Source organism: Meleagris gallopavo, chromosome 2 (assembly GCF_000146605.3).
Source record: "Meleagris gallopavo isolate NT-WF06-2002-E0010 breed Aviagen turkey brand Nicholas breeding stock chromosome 2, Turkey_5.1, whole genome shotgun sequence".
Taxonomy (NCBI): Eukaryota; Metazoa; Chordata; class Aves; order Galliformes; family Phasianidae; genus Meleagris; species Meleagris gallopavo.
In genome coordinates this window covers 17,627,602-17,638,626 of record NC_015012.2, presented here as the reverse complement: position 1 = coordinate 17,638,626, position 11,025 = coordinate 17,627,602, and the positions used below count along the sequence as shown (strand labels likewise).

The 11,025-nt window shown below is 47.9% G+C and overlaps 2 protein-coding genes across 2 annotated transcripts; one reads left to right on the top strand and one right to left on the bottom strand.

Annotated features, from left to right (window-relative positions):
• Positions 1-3: 3 nt before the first annotated feature.
• C2H1orf115 (chromosome 2 C1orf115 homolog) lies at positions 4-3,356 on the top strand (the record flags this gene model as incomplete). The annotated part of the gene is made up of 2 exons (XM_010706803.2): positions 4-189; positions 1,897-3,356. Coding segments are annotated over 2 exons (306 nt in total), but the record flags the coding sequence as incomplete, so codon positions are not given.
• Positions 3,357-8,462: 5,106 nt separating this feature from the next.
• PFN3 (profilin 3) lies at positions 8,463-9,884 on the bottom strand. Its single transcript, XM_010706680.3, has one exon. It carries the CDS (start codon positions 9,450-9,452, stop codon positions 9,048-9,050), a length of 405 nt encoding a protein of 134 aa, XP_010704982.1. The 5' UTR covers positions 9,453-9,884; the 3' UTR covers positions 8,463-9,047.
• Positions 9,885-11,025: the final 1,141 nt, after the last annotated feature.

Genomic DNA, 11,025 nt, shown 5'->3' with positions numbered 1-11,025 from the left:
GTGTGCATCCTGCCCGGCGAGGACGAGGACGCGGCGGCCGGAGCCCCGCGACCGGAGCAGGAGCGGGAGGAGGGAGCGGGCGGCAGGAAGGTGCGCTTCGCCCTCCTGCCCGACTCCTACCAGCCCCTGCGGCCGCCGCCACCCCCCGGCAAGCGGCCCTACGGCAAGAGGCTGAGAAAGTACGGCAAGGTGAGGAGGGGGGGAGAACGCCGTGCTCCCAGCCCCGGAGCGGCGCCGAGCTCAGCCGTGGGACGGGCACACGGCGTGCCTTCGCTCTGCCTTTCTTTCGGCGTCATTAGTTCCACACCGTTCGTTAGAGCTTCCAGCTCGTTAGCCTGGATTTCTGCTTGGCAGAAGTGACGGAAAGAAAGCGCGGGGAAATTCCTCTAGCGCTCTGCATGCTTTCCAGGGACCCAGCCGGCCGTGGGGCAGAGCCGGGGCTGGGCCGCGGCCGGTGAGCGCGGTGCTGGGCAGTGCGGCCGGCGAGCGCCGCCAGAGGAACGCGGTTACTTCTCTCTGGTGTTCACTTACACACGTCTTGGCCGCGTCTCGGCACTCAAAGAATAGTAGCTATGCTAGCAAGAAGGTCCTGTTTGGGGTCTGGAATGGCTTCCTACCTGAGAGTACAGATGTCAGTACGAGAACAGGCGTCCTACCGCATTCCTAAAAAAAATGGTGGTTTTCTTGAAGCCCAGCACCCAAAGAACGCCAGTTAGCTTGGCAAATCACTTACTATTGAAACTCGTAAGACTTCACGGTTGACAGCACAGTCACAAGCTGCCTCACAAGTTTTTCTGTTTCGTAAAGCAGAGATGAATAGGAACCACTTATTTCAGTCTCCTGTGATGGATTCAGTATTTGCAGTTTCCAGCGCTGCTTTCCAAGTCGCGGGAAATGCACCTTAAGCAGCAGCCTCATAGCAGCAGAGCTCACCTTGTGTGCCACTCCCATTGGCATTGCTTGGACTCCGTAGCACTGCCATAGGGAACTGCCCATGAAGGCACTGGTGAGTGGGGCAGGTGCGTGGGGTGAGGGGCAGATGAGGGACACAAAGTCGCAGTGTGATACGGCAGGGCAGGGGTGAACACAGCCCCACAAGTCCTCCTCCACCCCCCTCCGTTTTGCCATCCTAACTCCCTGCAGGTATGTTTCCAGAGCTGCAAATAGAGCGCGTTCAGCTGCGTGGCATTGCAGGTGATGGTTTTTCTGTGGCAGGATCGCCGTAATCTGGCTGTAAGAAATCTTAGGAATGTGACAGATAATGGTTTTCACTGATGTCATTATGCGTATAAATATATCCTCTGCTGCAATGTTTTCTGCATTACAGGAGATATTTCTGATCTAGGCCCAGGCGCCAACTCACAGTTGGGATTTCTTCCCAGGCTGAACCCATTGTATTCCCCAGTCATGAACACCCATGTGAGCAACAACTAGAGGCAGATTTAAATTAGCTCAGGTTTTACTTCTAGTAATCTGTTCTCATGCAGTACACTTGAGTTCTGACATACATATAGTGATTAACACGGATCAAAACAGTCTGTTTTGACTAAGAAGTCTTGTTTTGACACAAAATTTATGTGCTTTTAAGATACTAACATACTTAGGGCACGTGTTTGTGGGACACATATACTGGATGTGAACTGAAATTGTTTTTATTCCTGAATAAAAATCCAAATAAAGCCTCACTTCCTGCAGAGGCTGCATCCGCTCGGTGCAACTGTGCTCTGTGGGTGTGTATTTTTAGGTAAAAATAGACCGTAAAACAGCACCATGCTGAAGCCCTCATCAGCTGTGGGAGAAGCCCGTTCTCTAGGTTGTGAACACTGCACATTAAGGCAGCTGTCAGAACAGTCTCCTGGGAAGCTCTTTTCCATTACCTGTCCTTTTTCCCTACAGAACGTCGGCAAAGCCCTGCAGAAAGGATGCCGCTATTTGGTGGTCGGCTTGCAAGGACTGGCAACAGCCTACACGGCTCCCTTCGGGGTGGCAGCACAGATGGCATCGCTCGTCCGCTAGAGCACGGGGTGAGCATGAGTGTTTCCCAGAAGACTGCAGCAATTTCAGCTCTCTTACCATTAAATCATCATCCAAGACTGCATCTGAGAAACCTCTTGCAAATGGACAGCCCAACCCCATGCAGCACCTGGGCCCTGTATTCTTTTCTGCAAAATTCTCCGGCACCTTCCAAACTTTAAAATCAGATTGGGTCAGAGGAATGCAAGGACAGGGGGGTGATTGTGGACTAACAGAGGCAGGCATGCGTTGGTTTTCTAAAGCTATGTGTGGAGGGGAGCAAAGAACAGATGGGAAAGCAGGTAGATGAGGGAGAGAGGTGAAGAGAAGTAGATGGTGAAGGTGGTGGATGGGAGGTGGAGGAGACTGGAGTCTGATGGGAAGGAAATAGTCAAAGCTATGGAGGAAATAGGTAATGAGAGAAAGGACAAGGTAGCCTTTGGTGTCCTATGTTCTTTTTTCTTTCTGAGATGGTTTAAGCTAGGAATGATCTTAAACTTCTGGATATGAATTGACTGGGGAGACATGGTGGGCTTTGCTGCATCACTGTTGTTCATCTCAAACACTGGAAATCATAAGCCCTTAGCTCTTAGCACTAGTTAAAAATGTAGGAAGGAAAAGAGGTGTTTGTCTTCTGATTTGGGGGCATTAAATGTTTGCTGTGATTAAAATGTTAAAGCTTTCCTCTGCTGCTGTAAAATCCACCTGCTGGTTTTTATACACAGTTTTTATCTAGCATATCTAACTCCAGAAGCTGGAGCTTCAAAAAATGAACTTAAAAACAAATAATTTTTTACAAAATCCCAGCTGTATCTGAAAAAGCTGCATGTGCCATTTGGGGCAGCATGTTTTGTATAAGAATGGGCCCACAGAACCTACTGGCTCCACCTCCATTTCCGCGTTTGGAAGTTGCAGCCAGACAATGTAAGTGCTGGATGGCTCAGCTCAGTTGTGCGGATGGAGCTGCTTCCGTGTCACACCTCGAGGGACATCAATCTCCTGTTGATGGCACAGGAACAACTGTTCTTATGGGCCTTCAAAATTCTGTGAATTGATTTGGCTTTTTTTCCGATCAGTCTTTCATGGTAGCAGTAAATGATTTCCCTGCCAGCACTTTCTCTGTACTATAGATCTTCCTAGTTTTGATAGTGTTTTTGTAATCAAGGAACTGGTGTGTTCTAGAAACAAGTGCTGCTCATTTGTGTTCTTTGCCTTTTCTGAACGGAGGGGCACTGCATGTCTTAGCACTACTGTATTTCTTCTAAATGTAGCAAATGGAACAAAGATGGATTTTTTTCATGCTCTTTTCTATCTGAACAGTAAATAAAAGTATGTGATCCATGTGTGATTATCTGTGTATGTAAGCCTGCACACAAGCGAGAAGCTTTTCAGCCGTGGCCCAAGCAGAGGGGGGAAGCTGCAGTGTAAACTTCCCTGTGTTGTTCTGCCTCAGCCCCTCCTGTGGGGACAGGGCTGTAGCCAGGCTGCATGGAGACACTCAGGAAGGTCAAGGCGTAGACAGCAGGCTGCAGAGGAGGGTGGTGACCTCTAGTTATTTCTCTGTAGCTTTCTTGACCTCTGTTTGGTCAGACCTGTCCTTCTGATGGAGTCGCTCAGAGCAGAGCAGAGGAGCTGAGGGGAGGCCTCTTGGCAGCTGCAGCTCCTCACAGGGAGCGGAGGGCAGTGCTGAGCTCTGCTCTGTGTGACAGCGACAGGGCCCAAGGGAACTGCATGGAGCTGTGTCAGGGGAGGGGCAGTGGGGTTTAGGGAAAGGATCTGCAGGTGAGAGTGGTGGGCATGGCACCAATGCCAGACCACAAGGAGCATTTGGGCAGTTCTCAGACATAGGGTTTGGATTTTGGGTGGTGCCAAGTGGGGCCACTGGTTGAACTCAGTGATCCTTGTGAGTCCCTTCCAACTCATGGTATTCTATTCTGATTAATAAAGATATTAAACAGTACCAGTCCCAATATGGACCACAGAGGGACACCACTCATCACTGATGTCCACCCGAACACTGAGCCATTGACCACAATGCTCTGGTTCCCACCATCTATCCAGGACACATCTCTGTTTTCTCTGTGCCTTGCACATCCATGTGTCCTCAGAACAGAACGGTTGCTCCCTCATTGCACCACACATTCCAGCCCATTCAGTGCAGGCATTTTTCACAAAGGTAAACATGAACTTTAGTTTGTAAACTGCTTGGCACAGCACTTGCCACTGACTTTTGTCTGCTGACCTATAGCCTCTGCTATAGGTATGGTGCAACGTTAAGGGAATAATAACCTTGTTGCCATCCGTGCAGAATGATTTGTAAACAGCCTGAGAGAAAGGAAAAGCTTGGTGCTGCATGTTGGTGAGCAACCTGCTGAACAAACAGTGTCTCTAAAATAGGTCTGTAACAAAGAAATAGAGAAGAAAAAGTAAGCAAGTAACCAGTGCTGTTGCTATAAAACAGCTGGTGATTCCAGAGGACTATTCCTCAAGATGAACTCTCTCTCACTGAGGTTACCAATTACGGTAAGCTAATCAGTGCTCCTTAGACAGTAATCCACTCCTCAGATGGCGCGGTGCATTTGTGAGGCCATGCTGTGGTCTGAGGGCTTGCCCTCCCTTCCCCAGCCCAGCTCCAACAGCAGCGCCAGTCATGGGGTGCATGCAGAGGGCCGCAGTCGTGTCCAGCACAGCTGTGGGAGAGCTCAGCTGTGGGCACGGGCAGGCTGTTTTGTTACCAGTGTCTTCCCTTCAGCCTTATTCTCCAAGCTCCTCTTAGCCTCTAGAGGAATGCCGGCCCTCCTCATGGATACATGAGGGATGTGATGGATGCTGCTGTTGGGGAAAGTTTGATTTCAAGGCCTGAATGCAGGCAAGCAGTTCCTTTGCACCTCTGCTTGCCATGGCACCAAGCAGGTGTTGCTTTTCAGAGCTGTGCTGCATGGTGTCTGGTTGCCTTCACACTTCCACTCATCTTTTACCATCATTTATGACACATGGCAGTGTGAATAAGCCCAGGAAGCTGGGTACAAGAGGAGCAGTCAGAAGGAGCCACCTTGCCCAAGCTTTTCTCAGAAATGGACTCCAGTCCCCCAACAGCCCAGCAAGTCGCTCTATGAACAACATCCCTGGCTGGTCCTAGCAGAGAGTCATGGAGCAGAGCAAAGCTCATTCCCGCTGTTTTTTGCCAGAGCATTTAACTGCTGCTTCAGCCTCACAGCCCTGAGGAAATGGCAGTGGCCTCACAGCTATTGTCCTTTGTCCTGCAGCGCGAGCTGTGAGGAAGCGCTCTGGCACAACAGCCTGTGAAGTGCCGTGACCAGGGGAAGCCACACCACACCACGTCATTGCAGTGCTCGCGGGACTTTGCCAGCCACGGGCCAAGGTTCACCCCTTATGTGATGGGCTCGAGGGCAGGTCTGGTCAGCCTTCTCATTTCCTTGCATCCCAAGGGGCCTGTCCTCTTCTGAGATGAAACAGGTCCTAAAATCTGCATTCAGTGAGCTTTGGAAATCATTTTTCTTCAAGGAGCAATAAAGACCCTAAGGAGCATGTAGAAATAATGGAGTTAATGAAGATAATGGAAGTAAATTCTCTCACCCTTGTCACTGCAGGAGGAGGTATCAGGCTGCCAGGGTGGTTTTGGGGTGAAGTCCAGGTTGAGCTCAGCAAGGGTGGGGCTCCTTCCTGGATCCTGCGTCACCAGTGAGGAGAGGCTCAGGGTTCTGGGCTTTGTGTAGCTGGAGGAGAGGGACCTAATGAAATTCTTCAGTACTAAAAAAGAGGTTGCCAACAAGATGCAGCCAGGCATCTGAGGTGCGCATAGACAGCATGGACCATGGTCATCTGTTGAAATGAGGGAGTTTTCAGCCAGATACAAGAAGAAACGTTCACTAATATGACAGTTAAGCATGAGAAGAGGCTGCCCTAGAAGACTGGGGTCTCTACCCCAGGGGTCTTTCAAGGTATGACTATAAAAGAGCAGAGCAACCCAGTCCAAGTGCAACACTGGCACTGCTGTGAGCAGGAGTTGGACTAGAGACCTCCTGGCATCTCTCCCACTTCACATTTACTTCCTGCATGGAGATGGAGAATTTTCACCACTCACCATACCCTGCTGAAACCGCAGAATGAAACTTTGTTTCTGTTGACAGGGAAGGACTTGCAGAGATCTCTGGGCAAACTGTGCCAAGAAGCTTGGCCCTCGGTGAGGTTTCCTCTGAGCTGAGCTATGCTGGCTGAAAGGCAATTGTCCTTTAGTGCCATCTCCTGGGAAAAAGTCAGATTTCCACCCTTGTTATTGTTCTGCTTCACCTCCTCCTGCTGAGTTTCCTGCCCTCCCCTCAGCTACTTTGCCAAGTATCTTCAGGATGTTGGGTCTGGTGTTTTGAATCCGGAGTCTCTGTGTCCTGTTTGCAATTGTCTCAAATGTAAAGACATGGAACACTGTTCTCATTTTTGCTGCTGTTGTCGTTGTTGGTTTTGTTGCTGTTGCGTTTTCTTTTTTCCCTTTTACACCCAAAAAATTTATTGTACTTTGCAATTCTTGGTGTGCCTTAAAAACCTTCACGAAGGTTGCTCCGCTGAAGGAATTAGCCCAGCCACTCGTTTCCAAATCTCGCCCTCTACTGGAGAGATCCCAGCTGCTTTCCACAGGAGGCGAGGTTTCAAACACCGGAGGAAGGACCTGCCCCGGGAGCCGCCTTGGACCCCAGCACCAGCACTGGTGTGTAAGTAGCCCACATTGCTTCATCCTGGTCCAAAAATTTCCTCGGATCAACCATTTCACCGCTGTCCCGGTGAATTTAAGGAGGCCGACGTTTAACATTTGACTGGAGGAATTTTCAATTAGACAATTTTCAGTCAATCTTCCTATATGACCAGACAGAGGACAAAGCAGCCAACCGACCTGCCTGACTTCTATACATTTATGGCTCCTTATGTAAGAAAAGCTGTACTATTTTGACTCCATTAAAGCCATCTCTCACTAATGAGCCTATTTTTAATTCTATCATTGCCAATTATTCTCCTGAGATTTTTCCCTACCTTAATTTCACTCAGCTCATTTCTAGTGCATGACTCACTGAACTCTGATTTCCTCTCTTCTCTATGAAGGAATCTTTTGAATTTATTTTTTGTTCTGACTTTAGAAGAAGGATGCAATTTGTGTGGGGGTATGATGTAAAATATTTTTTATCATATCTGTCTGAAATCAAAGTGGGATGACTGCATACCCAGCAGTGTCATCCCATCATCCTCGCCTTTTGCGGAATTTGCAGAGGCACTGGAAAAATACCTGGCATGTCTCTGGAGTGGGACAGTTAATTCCTTCATGGGGACAAACCCAACCTACACTTAGCCCCAAGGGTGCCCCAACACCCTTTCTCCTCATCTAGGCCAGCGTTTTGCTGCCTTTGACAGTGGGAACTTCTTTGGAATGTCCACCCAGATCAGGATGCTGCTGTCTTCTGTTATTCCTCCTTCAGTTCCTTCATGCTACAGTCTTCAAGAGTCAGAGCTGATCTGAATAAAATCTCATTAGGGTCCAAGTTGGCAGGTTTAGGGAATAAATTTAAGATCCTTCTTGGATTTAGAAATCTTTTTTTTTTAACTTAAATCTCTATGCAATCACTAGGAAAGGCAACTGTATCTAGATTTAATGCACAAGTCCTTTGAATTGAAAGAAGCTTTTCTGCACAGTGTTGTGCTACCCATCATGTATAATTAGGGAGCAGCTGTAGCTATCACAGCACCAACACACTATATAGGCCCATACATCTCCATATCTTCATGCTGGTTGATCATAGAATCATAGAATCATTAACACTGAAAAAGATCTGAGATCATCTAATCTAACCGTCCACATACCATCAACATTGCCCACTAAGCCATGTCCCTCAGTACCACATCCACATGTTTCTTGAACACCTCCAGGGATGGTGAGCCCACCACCTCCCTGGGCAGCCTGTGCCAGTGCCCAACCACTCTTCCTGAGTTTTTCCTAATATCCAACTTGCACTTCCCCTGGTACGACTTGGGGCCATTCCTCTCATCCTGTCACTGTTTCTTGGGAGCACATCTACACTTCAGATCTGTTTTCTCTGGCACCAAAGAAGAGATCAATCAAAAAATCATGCAAAAGTATTATCTTATTCCAAATCCTGTCAATTTGAATGCCTCTGAGACTGAAGTTCATGGGACAAAATCATTCTGTGTTTTGTGATTTGCACAGTGAATAATGCTACCAGTGCTCACGAAATCACAGGAGATATTTACTCATTTTGCCTTAAGCTTGTGAAAATAAATGTCAGTATCTGTTAGGAATGGCATCATGTTTTGAGAAACTTGTAGCCAGAATAAATACTAATGTATCTTTTTCCTATCATTTATTTCATTTCATGCATTGCTTTTATTGTTAGATCCTAAACCTGGTTTGTGTTTTTCTGTTTCTGTTTTTTTTTTTCCCCCCTTATTACTTCCATTAATTTGTTTTGTTTCATGCTTGTACGTATTGCTCACAGGACAAGTGTTTACAAATTAGACAGTCATTAGTGTTCTGTTGAATATTTGCTAATACATCAGATGCCCAGTTCCCTTCATAGCATTTTACTGCTCTTTGTAGGTGTGGCTGCAGATTAAAGATTTCTCTGTGAGTTTAATTAAACTATCAAATATTGACTCTGTATTAAATCAGAAGATGAATGGCTATCAAGGGACATGCAAATGCTCTCTGTCTTCAGCAGGGCTGGCTCTCTTTTCATGTCTGGGGCAGCTTTATCAACTTCTTAGAGTCATTATTCATTAAATTATATTTAATGATTTGAAGGTGATGGGGATGGGGGAGTGGCACTCCTGCACTGAAGCTTCTCAGGCAGAGTGAGCGTCCCCGTACTGCTGCTCACCCAACATCCCCCTACCTGAAAGAAGTAGGCAAAGGCATATGCAAGAAAACCAGGCTTATTTCCTTTCTCTGTTAAAGCTATGACAATGCCACCATATTCTGGTGGAAGACTTCTGTCTCTCTGGTGCTATTTGCCTCACAGTGTCATGCTGGCAATCATGTCATGGATCTTCTGATTGAGGACTCCTCCATGGACTCCTCTGTTGCCCATGAGGAAGATCAGAGCTTTGGGGGTCCTGCCTACACAGATGGATCTGCTGTTACCACCTTTGCTTCTGACATCCATCACATTGTCTCCTTCTACCAGCAGGCTATCACGAATCACACTGCACTTTTTCCCTGCGATGGTGATTCCAGTCATCAGGAATGTTTTCCTATCCTGGCTTGTGATCAAGTCCACTTCATAAGGTGACACAGCCGACAGCAGCCCTCCTGGCTTGGCTGCCCATACGCACTTGTTGTCGGAGAGCCCCACAATGGCCACATCATCAATGTTCCTGTCGCTCAGGATGCAGTCAATGTAATACTTCCAGCAGTTCATAGTGGCAGGGCTGCAGAAATCTCTCAGAAATGCGAAGCACTGCCCCTCCTTGCTTTTTGGTCTTGTCTCAGTCTTGGCAAGCTGATCCTAAAAGTGTTGGTTTGTGAGCCTGAGCAGGGAAGCCAGAGGAACCAATGTAGCAGGCTCCAACTTTGCCCTGAGCAGAGACCCTGGAAGTTGACAGAAGGTTCCATGATGTCAGCAGCCACAAGCAGTATTATGATGTTGCCTCTGCCTAGCACAAAGACACCATGGAGTGCCATTAATGAGGCTTTCTAATCAGGTGCCCACCAAGAAGGAAGCCCTGACATGGGGCCTCACCCAGCTGGCACCCAGCAGCAGCTGCAGGCATACCTGCAGTCATGACTGACTCCAGGCTGCCCTGGGTATTGTACAGAGGTCACAAAGTTCAAGATTTTATCAGCTAAATTAAGGTGAAATGACCAAGCAATCAGATAACACTTTTACTCAAAGAAAGAGAAGCTTCAAGTTTGCCTGGGAAAAATGGTTATTGGTACTAGATAAGAAATTCCCTATTAGCGATGAGCTACGATGCCTTTGCATTATGTTCTCCCTGAGTACAAGCTCAGTTATTCAGAATATTCCAGAAATGGGTTTGGGTCTTGGGTGGTTGTCAGGCCTCCTCTAATGTTGTGATCAAAGTATGGCCCTATCCCTGTGCGAGTGCTGTTTGATTCTTAGAATACTCTGGAAATGGGTTGATGGTTCAGAGGGGATTCAGGAGGTCTCACTCTCCCCCTGTGCAAATGACAGCAAGATGACTCCTAGGTGCGCACGCATAGTTTATGAGATTCTCTCCCCTACGAAGTTTGCCTGTTGTAATTCAGCCAGTCTTGTATGGTCATCCCAAGACAAGAAAATCAGCCTGGAGGAATACCTCACCTTTGCAAAGCTCCCCCTTCCAACTGCTCCTTATTTCACAGAATCACAGAATTATCAAGGTTGGAAAGACCACTACGATCACCTTGTCCAACCATCAACTCATCCCCACCACGCCCACTAACCGTGGCCCACTAACTATTGCCCTCAGTGCCACATTCCCATGTTTCTTGAACACTTCCAGGAACGGTGACTCCACCACCTCCCTGGGCAGCCTGTGCCACTGCGTCACCACTCTTTCAGAGAAGAAATTTTTTTCCCAATACTCAATCTGAACTTCTGTTGACACAGCTTGAGGCCATTCCCTCTCATCTTGTAGCTGCTGCCCAGAAGAGGCCAAACCCTATCTCACCACAACCTCCTTTCAGACAGTTGTTGAGATTGATGAGGTCTCCCCTGAGCCTCTTCTTCTCCAGACTGAACAATCCCGGTTCCTTCAGTCGCTTTCAGTAAGACTGGTGCTTCAGACCCCTCACAGCTTTGTTGCCCTTCTCTGGCCACGCTCCAGGGCCTCAGTGTCTTTCTCTGCTTCCAGGTAGCAGCAACAGGACAAGAAATAATGGCCTTAAGTTGTACCAGGGAAGGTTCAGGTTGGATATCAGAAAAAACTTCTCAGAAAGAGCAATGACACAGTGACACAGGCGGCCCACGGAGGCGGTGGAATCACTGTCCC

What these genes read in the sequence shown, in the direction of transcription:
- PFN3 (XM_010706680.3), bottom strand. Translation starts at nt 9,452, where the DNA reads ATGAACTGCTGGAAGTATTACATTGACTGCATCCTGAGCGACAGGAAC.